Below are 22,845 nucleotides of genomic sequence, written 5' to 3' on the forward strand. Positions count from 1 at the left end.
CTCCAACCCGATCCCGCTACACGGCCAAGAATCCATACTCATAACGCGATGACGCTCCTCTCTAAGTTAGCTGGGAAGAAGGCACAATCTACCGGGGGCGGGACAGGGACTGGGAGAATGGTTTAGGCCGATCGCGTCTCATTCGCCAGCAATCAATCAACTACTCAAACGCTCCGTCTTCGGGATTCGGGCGGAGGGGACTTCGATTGGCTGGCTCTTTCTTTGGGGGTGGGAAATAAATGGGGTGTTTTTGATACAGAGGCTGCTATCTACTTAGTACTAGCTGTGCTAATGATGATGGTTATTAGCCGGGAAGTATAAGACCAGGGCTGTACAGACTTTGTCCAATGATGGGAGGGCTTGATGTTGCGGTTGGGGTGAAGTCACGGATGAGGCGCAGTGCAAGGTCGATGGGTCTCAGGAGCCATGCATCTACCCAGTTCCCAATGTCGTGCCTCTTTTTTCCTTTGCCAAGCACCGATCATGCATCATAGAGCCGCCTCCATCTTATCCAGAATCGCAGCGGTGAATTCATGCGTTGTAGCTCGACCGCCCATGTCCCTCGTTCGTGATTTCCTAGAAGACGAAAATACGGATCAGCAAGATCCCGGTCAAAGGATCACTTCACCAGAGTTTGAAGTAGACTCACCCTTCCCCAATAACATCATAAACGGCCTTACTGATCCGATTCGCATGATCATCCAACCCCAGATGCCGCAACAACATCGATCCAGACAACAGCATAGCCGTCGGATTCGCGTGATCTTTCCCCTTGATATCCAGCCCTACATGTCTGCATCCAGGCTCAAAGACTGCGACATCGCGTCCCATATTGCACCCGGGAACGATACCGGGCCCGCCAACCAACGCCGCGCCGATGTTGGATAGGATGCCACCGTACAGGTTAGGCATGACCATGACGTCGAACTGCTGCGGACGCGAAACCGCCTGCATCGACGCATTATCCACGATCATGTCGTTTGTCTCGAGTGTGGGAAAATCCTCGGCCACTTTCTTGAAGGTGTTCCGGAAGAGGCCGTCGGCCAGTTTCATGATGTTCGCCTTGTGGATACACGTCACTTTCTTGCGGTTGTTGGCAAGGGCGAAGGAGAAGGCGAATTTGGCGATGCGCTCGCTCTTGGCGCGCGTGATGATCTTGAGGGATTCGACCACCCCAGACACGGATTGATGCTCGAGTCCCGAGTACTCGCCCTCGGTGTTCTCGCGGATGATACAGAGGTCGACGTTGGAGTGGCGGGTTTGGTAACCGGGGATGTTCTTGATCAGGACGATGGAGGCGTAGATGTCGAGTTCTTGTCGGAGGGCGACGTTGAAGGATTGGTGGCCGGAGCGTTCGATGGGGGTGTGCAGGATGCCTTTGAGGCCGAGTTTGTTGCGTTTCAGCGACGCGATGGATTCTTGAAAGAGTTCCTCAGAGTGCTTGTCTCCCGTGTCGACGCCGGAGACGTCGACTTGTTCCCATTCTATCGGCACGTTGTCGGCTTTGAAGATGGTTTTGACGGATTCGGCGACTTCAGCACCGATGCCGTCACCTAGAGAGAAAAGATGCTTTGTTAGATTTGTAGCCAAGGTGCAGACTGGACGAGAGTTCTGTTACCGGGAATGAGCGTGACTGTATATTTGCCCCCATATTTCGTGGGCTTGAAGATATCAGACTGAACGGTGGCATATGCTGGGAAAGCCGATTGTCAGCAGGTAACATAGAGAGGTCAGTGATATCTCCATGCGACTGACATCTAACAAGCGGCGAGCTGGAGGAGGTGTGTGTGGATACCCGTGCAGCGCGCAGCAGCAACGACTTTTATGCGTGAGGGGTTAGCTTTAGAGGTATCTTGCAGAGCGAATGGACACACCCGAGCGCTGCGCGCAGATTGCACGCACATCATACTCGCAGTTTAGCGCAGCAGCACGGGTGAACAGGGCATAGGCGAATGCAGGAGAGCTAAAGGGCAAGATTAAGAAGAGAAGCTCGGTTGTATCACTAAAAGCTGTCGATACTTTGGCAGTTGGAGCTTGGCTTCAATGCACAATCGCTGCCAGATGCTGCCAGATGCTTGAAGCTAGGTGGAATTCGGATAGGCTCTCTTTTCAGCCACTGTCACTGATGATACAAGTAACTTCAGTCAACAAATAACCAGTATTGCTCACGGCCTTTTCTACTCAGCAGATGCTTGTGGAGGTCACACTTTGTGGCCGGGAAAGGATATCTATTTTTCAATCTGTATTGATATTATGTTCAGAGGCACGTGTCTCAGGGTAAACAGTTCTTATGACCCAAGCTATCCAAAATATTATCTCACTGCGTCGCGAAGTTCATTGCGCCTTGCCACTTCCTCAGTCGCTCTCCATAAAACTGCAGACCAACCACTATGAAGAACGCAGCAGCGGTGATGCCTGCTTGGGACCCAAATTCCACGATTTCTCCAGACCTGTGAGCCCAAACGATCTGGACATAACCGGCCACAAAGCCACCAAAAGCTCTGGCAGCATTTAACAAGGCCGCGACCTCTCCGCTGCCCTCAGGGTAAGCATCCAGCGCATATGCGTTGATGGCCGTGGTGATGATGATAATGCCAAAGTTTTGCAATCCCCACCCAACTGCCAAGACCATGTAATGCCAATGACGGCCTAGGGCATAACCCATGATAACAATACCAACAATGTAAAATGGTGTCGAGAGCCAGATGGCAATCAGGCGAGCCTCAGGCGTGATTCGTCCGTTGTGGCGAGCCATGTACATGTCCCCAAGATAGTCATGCAGCCAATGGCCGACAATCTGCCCAAGGATGGTGCCGATGATCGGGGCAAGGTACAGAAGAGCTGTGACATGTTAGATGCAAACACTTTGTCATGTCTATCAAATCGGGTAGGACTTACCCAGGTTGTCAAAGGTGAAGTGGTATGCCGGTATGACGAAGACTCCGATGGTAATGTTGACCGCGATGACCCATGCGAATGTCATAAAGTAGTAGATACAACTGAGAAGGACGGGAAGTTTGGTGATGGCCGTCCATGAGCGCATGCCAGCTTGGAGAAAGGTGTTCGGAACAAGATTCGTTCTCCACTGCTCAATTCCAAGCACTCGCAACATACGAGACTTGCGGACGGGAACTTGACCTGGGGCTAGATTTCGAGGATAGAACGTCTCGTCCATGCAGAAGACAATGAGTAGCCAGGCCACAGCATTGAGGATAGAAAGCGACCAGAAAGCCCATCGCCACGTGGTATGGGCAACGATCCAACAGGCAATAAAAGGACCCAGGAAGGGCGAAAGTATCACGGCGGTTGCCCATACGTTGATCTTGCGCCTGGTGCTATGTGAGTGAAAGCAAAGCCTAGCTTCACAGAAGTATACTTACGGGTGTTGATGGAAGAAGTACATATCCTTGATGAACATCAAGCCTCCGGCAGCAGCGACCGTCGCGAAGAAGCCATGTAGGATTCTGGCCGTCATGAACGACTCGAAGTTGGTGGCTGAGCCACTCCATACAGACGTAGCTAGGTTCAGCGATTGGAAGAACATGAGCACTGGAAGCCGTCCAAAATATGCAGAAAACCAGACAACGACGATGCCTCCGGCTCCCAACATGAAGACGTTGCCAGCTGTAGCGTGATTGATAGCATCCGGTGTCATATGCCATTCCCTGCGAATACGAATCAGAAGACATGTCAGGAAATGGTATGATAGGCAGAAGCGATATTGCGTACTGTGCTTGCGGCAGCAAGGTAATACCACCAATAGCACTCCCATAATCACCAGTAAAGGCTGTTAGGGAGACGATATATAGGATCACCGTCTTCTTCCAGGCGGGCCAATTCAACGGATCTTGCGGATCCTCAGACGGCTGGGGAATCAAGACCGTTTTTCCATCAGCGGCTGTCTTGATGATAGCAGAGTCGGGTATGTTGAGGGTTTTCCTCAAGTGCTCTTCGTCGAGAACATAGCCCTCTTTCTCTCCGATCTGCTCAAGATCAACATCAGGGCGACCAAGCTCCTGCACAGCGATACGCTCTTTCGAATCGGCAGGCGACGAGCCTGACTGCGACGTCAAGGTCGACATTGTATTTGAGTGAACGATGTTGGGACAAGAAGAAGAACGCTTCCTACCTCAGAGGGGTGCAAGGCCGAAGATATACAATGTGGACTGTCGGCCTAGATCTCTGGATTTTGCAATTGTAGATATTTAGTCTCATTGCATAGCAAGACAGAATCCGCCGATGCAGCGGCAAGCCTGCAGCTGCGGAGGCTCTACGGACCCATCCATATATGCATATCCTCGAAACAGTCAGTATCCGGGGTAGTGGATACCGGATCAGGAAAGCTCAAGGACTTTTACCCGGACTCTGCCTGTATGCAAAGGAGTAGTGTGAATCACTCCCGACCAAGACACAACCATGGCGCTTTTGAGCTCTTCCAATTCACGGCCACAAATAGACATAGCGCAAGCTTGACAGCGGACTGCCGCTCTGAAGGTTCAGAAAAGACTTCAACCATGGCAGATCCTAGCGCTGTGATGACTATGTTGGGGGGGCCCGAGGTTTCCGGTCATGTTTTCGGACAAATTCGAACTCTCCGGAGTCCGGATCTCCACTTCTATGGCTTATATTTAACTACTTAGTGTGCCACACGACAGGTGCTTCTGTAGTATGCTGCATAATAGGCATAGATCATGCTCCCAGAACTGCACGGGCCAGTCCATGGTTGGACGGATAATCTGCAAGTCGAATAGGGAAGTCCGTTGTGGCTGCATACTTGGCCTTAACACATGGGCAGTACTAATTCAAGTTTGCTGTGACTAAGTTAGTCACCAATTACAGAGAAACTGCTTGATCAAATGTTCTTCGATGTTCACACCATCAACAGTAATGATCAAGGGATATTGGGGAGCGGAGATGGCTGCTAAGATGCTGAAACTGACAAATTCAGAAATCATGACTATCAGGCGGCCCATACATCCCAAGTAAGTTGTTGTATGTGATTGCTACACTTCCTCAAATCCGTGCAATACCCATCAGCATCGAAGTGTTGCCACGTCGTTTCTCTCGATCTAGCAAGTATCAGCGCATCCTCCATGGCAACATTTACACCCGCGCCAGCGAACGGTGCCATCAGGTGAGCTGCATCGCCTATCAATGTTACTCTACAAATCATATCAATTCGAGCCCACAACAGAAAACTGGACCGTTGACTTGCCCATTTCTACTTTTCCAGCTCAAGCCAACTGGTAACATATACAGCGGCTTCGCAATGAGATTCTCCTCTCCACCAAGGATCATCTGCCTGAAAGGCTCGACCCAACCATTTGACTGTTGCAGATACCTGTCCACAACTGCCTTCTTCGCAGACAGTTGATGAGACCAATCCATATCAACATCACGAACCCAAGTCTCTGCGGCGCACAAATATAAGGCGGCTTGTATGCTCCCATCGTAGTGGCGCTCAGCCCAAATGGTTTGCTTATCGCGCGACGCAATCATTGCTCCGGTTCGCACAATCTTGTTGACATCAGAACGTACTCGATCTGCTGGTGTCGCAATCTGCATCCAGCTGACGCCAGAGTAGAATGGTTCTCGTAATGTAAGGAGCAGACGGACCTTGGACCAAGCACCATCCGCGCCAACAACAAGATCATAGCCTCGCCCAACAACGTCACTTTCCAGTGAATATCGTCCTTTCCTTCGACCGCTGGTCCGGCCTTGCTGCACTTGCTATCCCAGCGGACCGAACCCTGCTCCAACGAATCCAACAGAATCGTTCGCAGTTCGTGCCGCATAGTCTCTGGCTTCTTAGGCTATGAGATGTCAACCCTGGCTTGGATTATAGGGTTTGACCAGACGCAGGATCAGCAACCGTGAAAGATTCGCCTTGTGGTCGCATGAATTTGGCAAACTGTTCCCACAACCCGGCCTCTACGATAGCTTGTAGCCCAGATCCTGCATGCAGGTCCAGAGAGCCCCCTTGGCCTCGAATGTCTCGGGAGCCATTACTCTCAAAGTCAGTGCATGGGATATGATTGTGTTGCAGAAGGCTTGCGAGAGTGAGGCCACTAGGGCCCCTTAAACGGTTAGCAAATTTGAGTCAGGAGAGGATGCCGGAAAGAGACAATACTATTCACCCCCAATGATAGCTATTGTTGGTGTGAAGGACATATTGGACAGATTTCGAGTAGCTAAGGTGTAGATGGGTACAGTAGTCCCATGGAAAGAAGTACTGCATGAGTTCCAAGTCGAAGAACAAGTTGTGACTTTCTTGCCTTTAGCCAGGGGGAGAATTCTAACTAAGGAAGATGCGCTCTCGGCCCATTTTAAGCTTTAAGCTTTAGTACTGCGTCGGAAGCCCAGCCGACCGACCACCGAATTAATTTGTTAAATTAGTTGGGCAGCCATGTGCTTGGAACGCCTGTACATCCTTTTGGTCTGTTCCCCTAGCCCTCAGAGAAAGATGACGCTGATTTTATTCACTGCCCAGAAGACTACCGGGCGAAAAGATAGAGACTCACCAGATGACTCAATACCACAATTTTATATACCTGCGGAACGCGTCGGATGAAAGATTTCTGGGCAATCGATGCGCCGGGACTGCGGCATGCAGCCCACGAGGACAAAGGCTGAGCTTCAGCAGCAGAAGAACAAGGTACGCGCTTCCGGCTGCAGCGAGTTGTTTTTCTAATCAGCTGGCTTCCGCTGACGCCTCTCATCAGCTTGCAAACTCCTACAATGAGCTTCTAGAGTACGACGAACTTGCCTGTCTGGACCTGCCAGTCACAATGCTGAAGAGATTACAGAGAGTTCTCTGCGAAAGATTTGAGACATGTTGGCAACTACACACTGGGGAGATTGATAGGAAAGGGCTCCTTCGGGAAGGTTTATCTCGCAAGACATAATCTCACCAACGGTTCGAAGGTGGGTATTTTGGATATTTGCGCCTTGCTCGCGAATGACTGGTCGTACAGGTTGTTCTTAAATCCGCGAGAAGAGACGATGCAAACCTTGCCCGCGAAATCCACCATCACAGACAGTTTATACACCCTCATATCGCTCGGCTCTACGAAGTCATCGTGACGGAGAACCTGGTCTGGCTGGTGCTCGAATACTGCCCCGGTAAGTTGCATACCGCTTCTGACCACTACAGACCATGTTGATGTGCCTAATTTGATCAGGTGATGAATTATACAACTACCTGACAAAGCAAGGTGCTCTGCCCCTGGATAAAGTCCAAAAGATCTTCACACAGCTTGTGGGCGCCGTCGCATATATCCACAACAAATCGTGTGTTCATCGCGACCTGAAGCTTGAAAACGTGCTCTTGGACAAGAACGAAAATGTGAAATTATGCGACTTTGGATTTACTAGGGAGTATGAAGGAAAAAGCAATTATCTCCAGACCTTCTGCGGTACAGTCTGTTATAGCGCGCCTGAGATGCTGAGAGGGGAGAAGTATGCCGGCGAAAAGGTCGATGTTTGGAGTCTGGGAATAATTCTGTTTGCATTGTTAGCGGGCGAACTACCATTTGACGAAGATAACGATCAAGCGACGAAAGAAAAGATCCTTAGAGAGGAACCCAAATATCCCGCGAACATGCCTGACGACGCCAAAAGTCTGATTGGAAAGCTTCTGTCGAAACGACCCTTGTTACGGCCAAGTCTGGCCGATATTCTAGCCGATCCCTTTTTATCAGATCACGCTCCGCAGCAGCAGGCGCTGTTGAAGCTAACTCAGCCAGCGCCTTTCAGCACTCCGCTGGAGAAAACCACACTGGAGCGCATGCGCAGTGCAGGCGTTGACATTGAACTGGTCATTGAAAACGTCCTCTCCCAACGGTGTGATGGATTGGCAGGCTGGTGGACATTGCTGATAGAGAAGGAGGAGCGGAAAGAGAAGAGACGTGAGCGTAAGCGCAAGGAGAAAGAGTTGGAGGCGAAGCTCATTCGACGACTTAGTGGCGCCAGCACTCGACTGGACAGAGTTGCGCCAACTTTGGTCGAGGTTGACGAGGAAGGTCAGTCACCTGCCATAAAGGATGCTACTCAGAACCGAGGACGAACAGAGCGGAGAAGTACACCGCACATACTCATTTCCGATCTGCCTGATCTACCTGAAGGCTCTGCCGTCGAAAGCCCCAAATCCGAAATGCCCCCCATACCCATCGAGAAAGATGGCACACGATCAGCCAGTTCCTCGCGTCCACCACCACCACCTAAAGAGCACCGCCGAAGATCGAGTGATCTGCGGCTGAATGCGCCAGCCTCAGAATCCCTCGCTGTCACCAATGGGATTCAAAAGCAACGCCCCTCTCGTCGTCATCAGCATTCTTTGTTGAATCAGCTAGCTTCTCTCAAGCATTGGCTGGTCGAGTCTGCGAAGCGAGCGCGGTCGCCAGCCAAATCCTCGTCTAGCACTTCTAATCATAAGGGTGCGTCACTGAAGGAAAAAGAGGCTAGCTCAAAACAACCAAATATTCTGAGGGCCTCTGGGGCACACCAGCGCAATGTGTCCCAAGCCACGGATCGTACTCACTCTTCGACCGGAAAACCTGTCACTCCCAAGTCAGCGCGGTACCTAAATCACACGTCAAACTCTCGCCCCTCTTCACTTGTACTACAACCCAGAATAGATACTCGGAACAGTCGCCACCGAGACTCACTGTCACCCTCCCCGTTGACATCTCACTCGTCCTTCCGACGAAGTCATCCTGGACTTCGAGGGCGTAAATCGACCTCTTCTTCAGTCTCCTCCATCCGCAGTATTCATCACCACCACACTCAAAGTAAAGCGTCTTCGGTCTCCTCAAACAGCATTGACACGGTGCATACTCCTACCGGCAAGTCCGCTAGATCTCCTCATACTTCCATCAAAGTGCTTCCTGCAACACCCAGTGCAAGCACAAAGCTTCCATCAAACGTTCGACCGGGACGTCCTTCGCTTGGCAACAGCGAGGGAAGCGTGTATAATGAAGCCACTCCGGTTGCTGGCAGCGGAGACCACGGTTTTTCTGGCTCTAGTGGTCTTGTTTTCGCTCGACGGAAGAAGTCGGCCTTCAAGGGTCCTATGCTAAATACCAGCTTGTTTGCGCATAGCGTGCCTGGCGGGTCAGGCACGCCAGGTCTTCGTGGGCGAGAGGACAGTCGTCCGGACAGACATCTGGGTGTCAGACGGAGCACAAGCGGTAGAAGCCGTAGCCGGAAAAGACGCAGCGTGGTGATCGAGGAGGAAGAGGAAGAAGACGAGCAAGAGGCCGAAGAGGTTGAGGCCTTTAGTCCCGTCGAAATCCGTCGAGGCGAAAGTGTACACAGCATTATGATCTGGGATGAGCGGGTCGACCCTAAGCCGTCGGGTGGGTTTGGCTCGGATGAACAACCATCGGAAGAAGGGAGCAAGGTCACACCCGACTGATTTGTGAATCTATGCATGTATGTGTTGGCGATACCCTGTTCTCATTTTGGCCTTGTCTTTCCCCGTTACATGGCGCTATGTATTTGCTCATGAGAAACGGCTTAATACGTCATCCATTTTCTAGAAGTACTCTATGTATCACACCTCTTGTATCATGCCTCTGCGATTCACGACATCGTAGGTCTCTGGTTGGACTGACATTGGACAGCAGACCACAGATTTCGCTTCCGTCCGTAGGATATTCTTCGTCCACTCTTCCTTCCTTTAGTCAACTATCCAATGGCATTGGCGGAGCTGAAGATCGTGTTCGCTCTCGCTACCTCAATGTCTGTGTAAGACGTAGTAACATCAAGTGACCGGGCCTGGCCTGACCATAAATAGCAACTCGTGGAAAGCTTTCCAGCGCCACCAACGAAACCGTTCTAGCTCCTCGCGCCATCACCCGTCGCTCCTCTTTCACAACAATCTAAACCTCGTAAAAAGTGTGAACGACCAACCTCCAATGCAGAGATAGCTGGCGACAAATCAAGGTATCCTTCTCCATGACTGTCTCCGATTCGCTGAAGGTCTTGCTATTAATTTATATCTCGTGTTCATTCTACCCCACGAAGACATTTATAGTCTTTACTCGGCTAGCAATACTTCTCATTGGGAGATTCCATTCTAGACCTTCCTGTACGAAGCATTGTGTCAGTCTCCATGTCCTAACGCTATGCAGCTGGTTCTGCTTGAGCTATTCATGTCTGGAGGGACCGCTGCCCATGTAGCAGCTTGTCCCGAGAAGCGTACCCAGTTGTCTACTTATGTATCTCCTTGCCCACCTCTGCTTCTGCGATTTGTCTGCACCCAGCAAATACTCTCGTTTACTGTGATCACCGTTACACTTATCTGCCTTGTCATCGTACTTTTGAGTCAGGACTTCATCATGTCTTTCTCCCTGCATCACTATGTCCTTCTCTTAGTTTGCATTCTCACTTGTGCCTCTGCGGTTCCCACACCAGCAGAGCTCGCACCCCGAGCATGTTCCACGCTTGGTCCTGCCAACATCAGCAACCTCAACAAAACGGCACCCGATGCATACCTCAACGGACTGACCTTTGCACTTCATCGCGATGGAGGAGCCAACTCTAACACCATCAAATCGGTCGTATCGTTCGCATACATCCCTCCTGGTGCCACTGGCTGCATGTTGCAGATCGATATTCCCAAGCTTCCCACAAGAAATAACCCTGGTCCCATTGCCAGCGGCACCGGCACACAAGCTGATGTCTGGCTCATTACCAACCCCCAACGTAGCAATCCGTACGACGTGAATTTCATCTACGAGTACAGCTGGAACAAACCACCCGTCAAGAATCAGTTCGTCAGCACAACGATCTTCCCAACCAACTCGCCCACGGATGCACCTTACAGGACGTTCCTGTGGAGTGGGACGTGTCAGCAGCAGCTGAGCTTTCAATTCGAGCTGAGTGATTGGCAACAGGGTAGCGGGGATGTCAACTTCTTCAACACTCTTGGTGGCAAGATAGGCCTGACCCCGATTGGATTTAGGATCGTATACAATTGCTGAAGGGGACAAGTCGTTGGAGAACTCTGCGAGGAATGGACATTCTCTTGAGCAACATATTGAGGGTAGTTTTCAGAGTGTACCTTGGATCTAATCAATGATGTTTCAATATTGCTCCGTCCCAAGAAGCTTGGATCAAGTATTCAGAACAACTCTATCTACCATCTCGCGCTGCTTACCGTCATCGCCCATCGAGACGGGTAAATGTAGGATAGAAGCTCATCTTCTTACCCTCACCTTCACTGCTCGGACGTTTCTTGCAGGAATCATGTTGTGAATAAACGATAAACGGCATTCCTTGCCTGGCTCCCCCAGACGGGCTTAGTGGGCTGGGCCACACACGCCATGCTCGAAATAGGCTACTCATTGACTAAGCAGAATCCATATTTTGAGCTGATAGTCATTAACTTTATTAGCATTTTCATCTATTACATTGATAACATCATTGATTTTCATCAACTAAGATACTCTGTTATGACTTCTGATAACGCTCTATCTATCTATCATAACAGATCTCTATAATTCTAAATTTCTAATCACATTATGAATATCTTCGTACCCTCAATTAAGAAAATCCAATTTAACAAAAATCCAGTAGGGTCTCTAACGTCAATAACAAGTTATCAGCGGCTCTCGGGATACATAGTCAGTGGTTCTTCTTCTGTTACTGGATTTCCGACAACTGATTAGACTACTTTGCTATGTCCCAATAGCTTGGTGTATTCTTGATGAAATTTTGTATTGTGTTTTATATCGAAATTGTTACGAATCCTCCCGCGACCTACGCCAAGGACCGTATTCCCTGTGGCACTGACCATGGCTCACAGAGCTCATCTCGGACCAAGCTCCCCGCCGCTATTCTAGCCATCACTGGCGACAGGTACCCACAGTTGCCCGTACCTGGCCTCAGCGGGATAAGGGGCATGGACATGTATATAGAGCGTTGTGTTCCCACTTTCGTTTCTCTTTCTTCACGCTTTGTCTTGTATGTTAAGCCCAACCATAGCTCTCCCGACAGAAATAGCTGCGGATTCTGCGTCGAAATAGCTGTGGATTCTGTGCGAAACAGCTGCGGATTCTGCGTAGGATTCTGCGTCGAAATAGCTGCGAATTCTGCATTGAAATAGCTGTGGATTCTGCGCAGGATTCTGCGCAGGATTCTGTGCAGGATTCTGTGCAGGATTCTGTGTGAAATAGCTGCGAGTTCCGCTGATTTTTACATCGAACTCTATACTAGATAATACACGTAATTTTGACCTAAATCGGTATAGCTCGCTTATCTTGTGGGGCGGAATGATATTCGGGCTGTAATTTTGTATCTTGACCTTAGACGTGCTGACGCACATTGAATTAGTCATCGTCAAAGCCACATACTACGTACGTAGTACTAGCACGGCTGAGAACTGAAGCAAGGCATCCCCTTGGCGCCCTCAGCTGGCTGACAAAGCGCTCTTGGTCGGATTGACAGACTTTATCTCCAGGTGGAAATACACATCGGTGTTTGCGCCTCAGAACTCCGTGCCTGTACAACTTGGAATCGCATCTTGGCGGCATGAAAATTAATAAATGCCAAACATACTCCGTACATGGAGCTTATTAAGGCTCTTTATTCTGTACAGAAGGAGGAGCAAAACGACCAAACCAGCAGAGCGCTAATAGGAGTTGAGCCCATTTCGTCTGATCCCTTCACTCTTCTATTATTTTAGAAATCAAGAATTACAAAGTATGATAGCAAGTCTTATAAATGCTGTATTGATCATCTTCAAACATGCTAAGCAATGCTTATCTAGCAGTAATTTTGACGAAAATGTAACCCAAGCTCCATAAGCACGGGGTTAAGGAAGATTCACCGATCTAGTTCCAGCGTCCATGCCGAATGGGGCAACCGCCATGGTGGCAGCCGACTTTACCGTCCAATGATCCCTGCCAGCTTGCTTGGAACGTCGTCATACCGGGCGCGGCACCTTGCGCGGCCGGCCCGGCTGTGTCGACTGTTTATAGTCTGTCTCAATTGTCATTGTTGGCGCATTCTGTCGCCCTCTACCAAATTCCTTCCTGTTGTATATAACCCGTACTGCTCCCCGATGGATAGACTTGCGGCTTTCAGACACCCTTGTTCTTTGATGACTGACGAGTTCCAGTGTTGGTGTTAAGGCGCATATAAATACTCCCAATTCATTTACCTGGCATAGCGTTGATTTTGTGACCCCATTCCGAGAACATTCCATCACTCCAAGCAAGACATCTTCAGACACCTTCTTACCATTCATACACTTATTATTCTCTGATACTCTACCTATAAGAATATCAGATCATCGGTAATATCTCCTCCAAACACCGCCAAAATGTGGCTCCTCTCTTACTGGATCCTCCCCGTCATATCGGCGGCAATGTGGCTAGGTAAGATATCCTCATGCCCTCACCATCACATCCGCAAGAAACATTTCTGTTAACTCTCTTATGTCAGGCATGCTCCTCGCCATGTTCATCCACTGGTTCGTCATCTCTCAACCCCAGTATCCCTCCATGGAAGCCAGCCAAGACATCGCCTACATCTCCGACGTCGGTGCCTACGGCCTAAAACCGCTCTTCATCACCGGCAGCGTAATAACGACCGTCTTCCTCGACCTCTCCTTCTTCGCTGAGCGCTACCTGCGACACACAGGACGCTTGGCGCGAAACACCAGCCTAGCCCAGGTAATTCTCAGCATTATCAGTATCCTGTTCGCCCTTGCCGGATCCGCCGGGCTAGTCCTCCTAGCAATATTCGACACCTACCGCCATCGACGATTGCATAACTACTTCCTCCTCCTGTTCATCGCCGGCTTCATTCTCTCCGCTATCTTCGTCTGTGCCGAGTACCAAAGGCTGGGGATCCACTACCGCAATCACCGCATCCTGCGGACATCCTTCTGGGTAAAACTGGCCTTTATTTTAGTTGAAGTTGCGCTTGCGATCGTGTTTGGGGTGATGACCTTCAGGGGTAACAGAGATGTCGGTGCGATACTGGAGTGGATCATCGCGCTCCTCTTTACAGGATATATCATCAGCTTCTTCTTTGACCTCTTACCCAGCGTCAGGACTAAACATCGTGTCTGTCCGGGATCTGAGGAAGAATTGCCAATGAGCAAGCAATCGCGGCGGCAAAGTGGCAGTGACAGGGGAGTGAGCGTGCATGGTGCGGGGCCCGATGAGTATGAAGAAGATCTCACGCATGACTCTGCGGGGCCGGTGCCGAATCCGCCGTATCCGGTGTCAACGCCTTATCATGAAACAAGACAGGGGACGAATACGCCAAATGCGTATCGAGCTAATGGTTATGAGGATGGAGTGAATGGGTACACGAACAGGACGGGGAGGATATCGAGCTGGGTGAATCGATGGAGGAATGCTTGATTTTATCCAATCTTGAATCAGGACCTCTTATTCAATGCAGGCGCCAGCTAGATGGCCAACGAGACCAGTCAGATTGGGTCCGATCTGCTATCAACGGTGATAGAAGGGAAGGGGAGCGTGGTGCAGCGAACAAGAAATCGCCCGATGCCATCACACCCACTAAAAGCGGTGTCAGTAGGACCCTATGCCCTGCGAATCAATGGCGCTGTATCTACATCCGTGATTGAAGCCGACGATGCGGGCGGTGGCTATGGAGAGCGTCCAGCGCTTCCTACGATGCGAAAGAGATATAGATACAGGCAAGGCCCTAAACTTGAGGGATCATAAGAGCCCTTTTCGATACTTTCTTCGCCAGTGACACGCACACTTATTCTGCCCGCAGCTTGAGTTCCCGTTGTGTCAGATCTTGAAAAGAAGAGAAGGTGAAACAGAACCGGGCGGTAGAAGTCTGCGCGTTGAATCTGCAGAAGACAAGAGGCGATAAGGCAGACCTCGTCGCTCAGAAGGGCGAAGACGCATTTTGCACACAGTAGACCAGCGAGACGGTTGGGGGTTTGATTAATACTTATCCAACGGAAAGGGAAATTAGCTCCCGAGATCTCGGAGATGAGCGGAGCCGAGATGGGATGGAAATGAAATGGTTGCAAATAACCCCAATCGACTTTTCCCCCTTCTTTTTCCTTTCCTTTCTTGCTTGCATGCTACCCGGTTCTGTAGAAAGCAAAGGGTTTCCTGGCAGGATGGTGCCGCCAGCGAGTCGTGGACCAATTCATCCACCCATCCATCCATCGATGGAAATCTCCAGCCTGCCTCGCCACATCCCATTACTACGGAGAAACGTGCCCTCCACCCCTCCCACACCACCCTCGCCTGCGCTTCGCCAAAGCCCCAGGCGTATTTGTCAAAACCCGATGCGCAAATTATTATTTAAATTTATTTTCCCCTTTGTACGCGAAAAATCCCCAAGATAGCAACCGGCCCCCCCCACCATCACGTGGCGGAGAAGCAGGAAGCGTGCGTGTGCGTGTACGGGGTGCCACCGGCCATGGATCAAAACTGTCATGTGGTGTGGAGCATACGTACGACTGACTGACTGACTGACGCGTGCACACAATCTTCGATGATTCAGAGTAGCACTGTAGCTTGAACCCCAGCTGGGAAGGAAACAGGAGACAGGGAGACAGGAAGCAGGAATCAGGAAAATCTACCTCCTCCCTCCCTCCTCTTATTTTTTTTTCTTCTCCCTCATTTTCCCTTTTCCGAACTGAAGAACCCAGCTCGGCGAGATTGTGTTGTAAAACTTCCCTGGTTTGCAGAACTACGCAGAGCCGATTGTGGTCTCGGTCTCGGTTTCGGTCTCGGATGGGATAGTCGCTGAAAAGACTTTATACGGTAGCAGAGGAACGACAAGGAGGGAGAAGAGAGGGGGGGGAGGAAAGTGAGAGAAAATAGGTACGAAAAGAATCGGGCGAAGAATTTTCAAGGAAATAGCGTATACAAAATATCTCCATTGAATTTTTTCGTCCTTCTCTAAGCTATCCTGATGATTCTTTCATTCCGTCTGCCTCCTACTCTTCCAGCTCCATTCCCATCCCATCCCATCCCATCCCATCTCATCCCCTTTCATGAAACATGAGAGCAAAGTAGCTCAATCCGTACGGGCATTCAGACTCTATAACCCCCCTCCTGGCCGCTCGGTCAAAAAGTCTGTCCCCTCCTTCATCCATTTCTTCAAGCTGATAATGCGCCACAAAGTGTACGCATCCATTTCCACCACCCGACTCCCAGAACCCAGAAAACCAACAGACAAGAAAAGCAGAAAAACAGAAGATAGTGGGACTGGTTTCCAGACCATTTTGATACAAAGCGGCACCCGTGCGCCTGCATGAAGATGACGAACAGCACTGGAAGAATTGTTGACTCCATGGAATTTTCCCAAAATTAGCAATTATGCTGTGCATTGCTACTCATGTGAGATGGTTTTAAGGCAAGGAAGTAAAGAACGCCATGGTCTGGTGCCGTGACTGATGCTGATGCTTGATAAAGGCATGTAAAGGACGGAAGGCTGACATTGGGGTATCGTGTAATGAAGGTGATGATGATAGTGAGCATTGGTAGTGACGGAAATAGTGTGTGATGAGTTGGGCCCGTGGTTCCATTTTCAGAAGGCCAGAAGAGTATCTTTCCATGTCCAGCGTGCAGGTTGATAAACTCACGTCAGATGCATAATGACACTTCTGGGCGAATGAAGTAGAGCATTCACTTGGCAGGAAGTGCTGCCTGTCTTTACGCTGCCTGCCCCAGTAGACGTGTCAGAACTCAAGTTGTTATGGCGGCCCACTTTCGAAGACAGCGAACGTAGACTGAGGTAGAAGTCCTGATCACTCAGAAAAACTATCAGACTCATGCTCAGCATCATCTTCTTTCGTGCCTCTGGTTCGGATCCGGAATATTTGTGCCGTTATCTCCTTGTGCATTGATCCACTCTGATGAACCATCCTGTCTACCAACAGGTGTTTTGACGTCGTCTGCAGGTAGTGACGATACGTAATTCGACGAACCCTGTATGGCGCCAGGCATGGTACTAACCATCTGTGCAGTCAAGGCTTGAGCAACATAACTTCGCAGCTCCTTCTCTTCTCGAGCGTCCTCTTTCATCAGCCGTGAGCGATCGGGCTTATCCATATTCTCCCGTCTCATCTTCTTGATCTCCTGCGTAATCCACAAAAGTACTTCTTCCGGGCAGCGAGTACGCCCCAGGCCCTGTTCGGCAGGGTTGCGCACGTATCGACGGGTTACATCGGTGGCACCATCAATGGAGAAGGCAATGCAGTAGGCAAGCTTTTTCCTCCAGCCTGAATCACACTTAGTTTAAGTTGATTCGTTAGGAGACGGGAATGCTCACCTTCAGCATAAAGCCTCGGATTGTCCCACGCTTCTTCACAAGCATCGACGTGGATCCAACGCCTCTGATGCTCCGAATAGACCTCAGTCCATACCGCGTCTTCAGAGTTCCACACCCATCGTACCCTTGCACCAGCAGCACGGCATAGCATACTAAAGCAATTGGCCCATTCCCCACACCTACCTCGCCGTGTCTCTAGCAATGGCCAAACATCTGAATATCGGGGGAACCGTTCATAAGCATTGCAGGTTGCAGTGCTGCACCTGTAGAGCTCTACCTTGTTGGCACCACGGGCAGCTTCGTCCGGAGTAGGCGGTGTCATGCCCTGAGCATCAGTTGGGCTGCCACAGATTGGGCAGAGAGGGTTGTTGACGAAGGTAAAAAAGGATCGACGGAACCATCTGAGCAAGGCTTTGATGACACAATCCTGATAACCCCATTCTGGCTTGACGTCGTCACCCATAGAGGCTGCTGAGGCTAGCATGATATTATGCTCCTCGTCTGCTTCCTCATATATCCTTTGGGTGGGGATGTACGTCAACGCCTCGTCGAGTAAACCGGGATTTTCATATTTGATCGGAGTGTACGAGAGGGTGATGAGGAGGTTGCGAAACTTTAGCGAGGCAGCATCTTGCGGAGGCGATGGCGCAATAGGAAGGCTTCTAAACTGAGTATATGCAGGAGGCAGATTTAGCGATGGACGTGGTGATAGGTTCGATGAAGCTGAACGTGGGTGATGCGGAGACTGCGATCTTGGTGACCTCACGCGTTCTTCCAGCTCATTCAGTCTCCTCGTCCGAAGTAATTGATCAAATTGTCTTGAGAGTCCCGAGGCGTCCAAGTCGTCCCGCGGCATCCCTGCTTGCGCACCTGGCCGTCCCGCCATTGTCGAACTGTTTCCGAGTACAAATCTATCTGTTTCAACGAGGTAATGCAGAAGCCAGAGTCAGAAGAATAGGAAACTCTCTCGCTGCCCCAGATACGGCGTCACTGGAGTGGTGACTTGGACAGGAACGCATGCAGTGGGTGAAATGGCCGCAGTTCTGGCACAGCCGAGTGCTTTGCCACGATTAGAACGATGCTTGGCGAGGATAAGCGCCAACCTGAGGCGAACCTGCAACACAGTCACAAGGTAGACAGCGAGAGAAATCAAGTTGTCGATGATGAGGATGGAAGGAGAATTAATGTGCAGGATAGGAGGCTAGAAGGTGTACGACAGGTGGATAGAAGGATTAGCATTGCATGCGTGTTTGGAGTGGAGATTGGGAATTGGTGAGAGGGTGACGAGTCCCTTCCTGAGTCCCTCGGTCTCTCTCCCGTGACATTTCAAACTTTCTGGCCCCGACCAAACTTTCCGGCGTCGTCAGCTCCCCATCACCGCCAATCATCGTTCAACCTAACGTAGCCAGCCAGCTCTTTGCCTCATGGAAAACCCCTAACTTCAATATGTAAAGCAATCGTTCCTCGCCGTTCGCCCTGTTGAGGGAACACGTCGTCTTTCATGATTACATGGTCTGACTGTATCATCAATGCTATGCTTGATTGCCCATGGCTCACTCGGGATCAAGGACATCCAGAATTGCCTCGACTGCTACCTTCTTACAATGACTAACAGTCTCAACTGTTACGCGGCAGACTGCATACGTCTAGACTGCTCTATAACTGGATACAAGTGTACTTGCGCGGCATCCTTCTGGCCCAAGTCCTCGTTACTGCTTAGAAGTCGACCGTGTACTGAACGCCTAATCAGATCGGACAAGCCAAGGAGTTGGATTGCGTTTCTTTGACACTGTCCTACTGCCGCGAGAGATGGATGCGGTTGACTAATAACTCTCCTACGACTTATGCTTGGACATTTTTTGACGTGATAGTCCGTGTCACTAATATGCGTGAAAAGTCTGATGCGCAGCTGGGCAGTCCTTCTCGCATGCCTCCTATTCAAACTCTTTCACCCGTCGCTCTTCTCTAGCTTCTTTTTGTTTCCCCAGATCGACTTGTACATGCTTTTCACATCCCCACATTTCAACTTTGCTGGGCTGAGAATGTTTCACCTAGCGGCTCTGCGATGAGATCTTTTATCGCCATCGCCGAGACGCGTGGCAGATCTTGGCACCTAACCTCTTCCGGAAATTAGATGCTGGACCAATTGTGCGTCCGTTGCGTAACTGGGAGGCAAGAAGTCTTGATGAGTCAACGAAGCAGAGCTTGACCGGAAGCTTGACCTTCCAGATGTCGGAACCGTCCGAAGCATATTGTCGTCATCTTGGCGCGTCGATGAGCAATACCTTTCCTCAAGCCGGCTGCGCCTGAGTTGAGTTTGTGGGTGGTTCACATTGGTGTGCGAGCAAGTAATACGGAGTCATGTGCCTTTTGATTGATGATGTATTCTACCATGAAGGCAGTCCATCTGGTTTGATCATATGACATTCTTGCGAAGCCTTGTCATCTAGTACAACATCGCCCTTTCGGCTTTGACAACATGTTTCGTAATAGAAGTGTTGCTGCACGGGTGGCTGTATGCTGGCATACTCAACCACGACAATCACTGTTGAAAGTACGATGTTGGCAGCTGCTTGGGAAAAGAAATCAGCCAGCTGGACGGGGTCAATCACGTTTCCCAGTCTTGATCCCCGTCAAATCTTGGCGGGAGGTCTACGTCCCATAGGGGTCGTTCGATGATAGCGACTTCGAAGCCGCTTTCTGGATCTAATTCATCACCATGATTCTTGGTGTCCATTGGTCTATTTCCGTCACCGGCCCCACCAATGGATACTATGCCCAGAATCGAGCGGTACCTCAGTGTTATAAATGAAGCTGGTTTGTCGCCATGTTTGCTTTGGGGTGCATTGGTGTGCGAAGTCTCCCGCAAAAGGCTCGGCACGCCATTTACCTGATGTTCCGTGTGGCCATTCACCAAAGGCTGCTCGGTTCTCCTTCGAAGTTGTGTCAAGGCCATTAATCCCAGCCCACTCCCTTCGTCTTCCTCGCTGGCAGCAGAGCGCGTCTCATCGAGCTGTATCATTTGAGAATCCTCCTGCGTTAAGCTTTTGAACCTTCGTGAACAATTGCTAACACCAACATATGACTCGGACAATGGGACAATACCGCCCGCCCCGCTTCCTCGCTGCCGCAATTTCTCGGCTTCGAATTCTTCCCGTTTTCTTTTCTTGTTTTGCTTTGAACTTTGCTGTGGCTGTTGAACATCGTCCATACCCACTGCTCCGCTTGGTTCTTCTAACGGAAGATCTTGTGCCAAGTCAAGCATGAACATCCACGTCGAGCCATAGAGCCACAAACGGTGGTGAAGGGACGAGGCATCCCAAAAACAACCCATTGCTCGTTCTTTGATTCGCTTAAATTGCTGAGGCAGATATGAAGCTGGGTTCCGTCGAGACCACTCTGAGAGCATTCCTTGGAGGACCCGATATTCTACAAACTTGTGCTCTGCTGTCATGGCTATGAGCCTGTCTTCCCCAGTGGGTAGGTCGTGTGCACGTGGGTGTGGTGTGTGTCTTGTAGGATGTAGCCCGATCTCAGTTCTACCTGTATTCGTTGGGTTTTCATGTGTGCTGGGGCGAAAGGCGAGGACGAGAATTGATGCATCCAGATTCGGTAAATATGCACCTGCAGGATTCTTGCGCCATCGTTGACCGTGTATACTCTGGGAATCATCCTCTTCGTCAGAAGAACTTTCGCCTGATGATAGAGAGCTAGCCGACTGAGGAGATCCAGACCCACGGTCGTTGTGAATGCCATTGACGAAACCGTTGCTGCTTGCTCCTAGGCCCTCCAGTACCCAAGTGGCTATACGTCCTGATAGATCTCCGACCGCAAGTAGGCGGCTGTCGGCGGAGAAGGATGTGGTGGTAATGGTGTCCAGGTATCCGTCCAAACCAGCGGTTTTGGTATCCCTGGATGTCTTCGATTTAATTCGGTTGAGCTTGGCCGCGTGCTTGCTAAAATGAGGAGGTGCTTCGCTATCTGAGGAATCCTCAATCCGCACTAGGGTTATTTCGTTGTTCAGACGAATTGAGCAAAGCCAGCGAGTATCAGGCGAGAAGGCAAGCAGTCGTGCACCAAATCGTCCAATAGAAGGAAGAGTCTCTATTTTCTTGGTACGGATGTTGACTCGCCCGTCTGATGAGCTTCTTTGCGACCGCAATCGGAATATTTTGACGTTTGAAACGGTGGCCACAGCAATGTATCTGCCATCGTTGGATATTTGAGCCGAGGTGATGTTCTCCTCCCCCTTCAGAAATAGCTGGCTCAGAAGCTTGTGACTTGTATGAGAGCTACTGAGCGATTCTGGTGCCTCGGATGGTTCAGCATGCCGCCATAGGTGCCAGATACTGATTTGACGTTCCCACCACCCGATAAATAGTCGCGCTTGGGGCGCAGACGAAAGTTGAGGGGACTGGGGTAGATGTGATAGCGTTCGATGGTATTCTTTCTGCCATCCACGAAGTGGCATTACTATCGGCGCGGTGTCAAGCCCACCTGAAACGACTATACTCAGATCCTGACTTTCGAAGGACGCGAGAGCTTTGACATCATGTTTGTGGAATCTTCGATGCATTACCTGTGTCCATCGACGAGTCGTATCGCCCTTGTCCCCAGGCATGCTCTTGTATGCAACTGTTCGACGATCAGCTCCACCAGTTATGATTGTACTGCCGTTGGCATTGGCGGTGATATCTAAAATATCCGCTTCATGACAGTGGAGCCTCTGTACAAGGGAATAGTTATTGCTATCCCAGATCTTGAGATCTCCAGCAGAATCGCCAGATAATATGGTGCCGTTCGGAAGACACTTGACTGCCCAAACAAGAGTCTCATTTCCACCTATCGCGGACTTGCCCAGGGTCATAGTCCTGAGAGTCTGCCGGGTGCGAATGTCATAAACACGGATGTTACTGTCGGAACAGCCAGCTATGATGGTGTTTCGGTCCTTCCAGGTAACACTTAATATCCTCGGTTTCTTGGTCGGAGGTTTGGCAATCGTTCTCAGATAGTGTAAATCTCCGTCTTCAGTAGAGAAAAGGACAATTGTACCATCTTCGCAACCTGCAGCAAGGTATTGATCGTGTCGGCTTATACGATTTGGATCATGCTGTTCACCATCGCCGCCGGTTGATGTCCATCGTGGTTGAGCAGCAAGGCACCAGATAGCACCAAAATTGCCATTTGCATGTCGAAGGGGGATCCCACGGGCCATATCCCACTCCGTCACAGCCGAAGACAATCCAATGCTAAACAGTCTCAATCTCCCAGCTTCTTTAACTTCGTCATCTTCGGTGGCTGTGTCCTGCAAGTCTTGTGTCCATGCTAGACCCTCAATACTTCTATCCTTGCCGCCACGAAATATTGTTTCTTGTGACCATAGTCCTTGCGCAGGATTCCAGATCTCAATGTCTCCATTAGCTCGACCAATTGCCAGTCTCTGGTCCGGTGGGCATCGTCTCTGTGTATCTGAGGGTTGGGAAAAGGCGAGCGCATTGATTGCTTGAGAGGGATATGGTACAAATCGGCACCGATGAATGTCCATGACTGTACTTGAATGTC

The 22,845-nt window shown here is 50.2% G+C and overlaps 7 protein-coding genes across 7 annotated transcripts; 3 read left to right on the forward strand and 4 right to left on the reverse strand.

Moving 5' to 3' along the window:
* Window positions 1-488: 488 nt before the first annotated feature.
* Window positions 489-4,082, reverse strand: EPUS_01293 (uncharacterized protein; the record flags this gene model as incomplete). The annotated part of the gene is made up of 9 exons (XM_007788586.1): window positions 489-576; window positions 650-1,553; window positions 1,619-1,693; window positions 1,756-1,819; window positions 1,903-1,963; window positions 2,322-2,841; window positions 2,899-3,329; window positions 3,381-3,665; window positions 3,730-4,082. 9 exons carry the CDS (start codon window positions 4,080-4,082, stop codon window positions 489-491), a joined length of 2,781 nt encoding a protein of 926 aa, XP_007786776.1.
* An 878-nt stretch (window positions 4,083-4,960) lies between these two features.
* Window positions 4,961-6,171, reverse strand: EPUS_01294 (uncharacterized protein; the record flags this gene model as incomplete). Its single annotated transcript, XM_007788587.1, has 5 exons — window positions 4,961-5,148; window positions 5,205-5,569; window positions 5,617-5,813; window positions 5,873-6,068; window positions 6,131-6,171. The coding sequence occupies 5 exons, from the start codon at window positions 6,169-6,171 to the stop codon at window positions 4,961-4,963; spliced, it is 987 nt and encodes a 328-aa protein (XP_007786777.1).
* Window positions 6,172-6,607: 436 nt separating this feature from the next.
* EPUS_01295 (uncharacterized protein) lies at window positions 6,608-9,415 on the forward strand (the record flags this gene model as incomplete). Its single annotated transcript, XM_007788588.1, has 5 exons — window positions 6,608-6,655; window positions 6,723-6,751; window positions 6,807-6,924; window positions 6,975-7,122; window positions 7,182-9,415. 5 exons carry the CDS (start codon window positions 6,608-6,610, stop codon window positions 9,413-9,415), a joined length of 2,577 nt encoding a protein of 858 aa, XP_007786778.1.
* Window positions 9,416-10,340: 925 nt separating this feature from the next.
* Window positions 10,341-10,985, forward strand: EPUS_01296 (uncharacterized protein; the record flags this gene model as incomplete). Its single annotated transcript, XM_007788589.1, has 1 exon — window positions 10,341-10,985. One exon carries the CDS (start codon window positions 10,341-10,343, stop codon window positions 10,983-10,985), a length of 645 nt encoding a protein of 214 aa, XP_007786779.1.
* A 2,342-nt stretch (window positions 10,986-13,327) lies between these two features.
* Window positions 13,328-14,378, forward strand: EPUS_01297 (uncharacterized protein; the record flags this gene model as incomplete). Its single annotated transcript, XM_007788590.1, has 2 exons — window positions 13,328-13,382; window positions 13,450-14,378. 2 exons carry the CDS (start codon window positions 13,328-13,330, stop codon window positions 14,376-14,378), a joined length of 984 nt encoding a protein of 327 aa, XP_007786780.1.
* Window positions 14,379-16,793: 2,415 nt separating this feature from the next.
* Window positions 16,794-18,169, reverse strand: EPUS_01298 (Protein png1; the record flags this gene model as incomplete). Its single annotated transcript, XM_007788591.1, has 2 exons — window positions 16,794-17,233; window positions 17,284-18,169. 2 exons carry the CDS (start codon window positions 18,167-18,169, stop codon window positions 16,794-16,796), a joined length of 1,326 nt encoding a protein of 441 aa, XP_007786781.1.
* Window positions 18,170-19,891: 1,722 nt separating this feature from the next.
* EPUS_01299 (uncharacterized protein) lies at window positions 19,892-22,828 on the reverse strand (the record flags this gene model as incomplete). Its single annotated transcript, XM_007788592.1, has 1 exon — window positions 19,892-22,828. The coding sequence occupies one exon, from the start codon at window positions 22,826-22,828 to the stop codon at window positions 19,892-19,894; it is 2,937 nt and encodes a 978-aa protein (XP_007786782.1).
* Between the last annotated feature and the right edge of the window lie 17 nt (window positions 22,829-22,845).

This window comes from Endocarpon pusillum (assembly GCF_000464535.1).
Source record: "Endocarpon pusillum Z07020 unplaced genomic scaffold C720987, whole genome shotgun sequence".
Lineage (NCBI taxonomy): Eukaryota > Fungi > Ascomycota > Eurotiomycetes > Verrucariales > Verrucariaceae > Endocarpon > Endocarpon pusillum.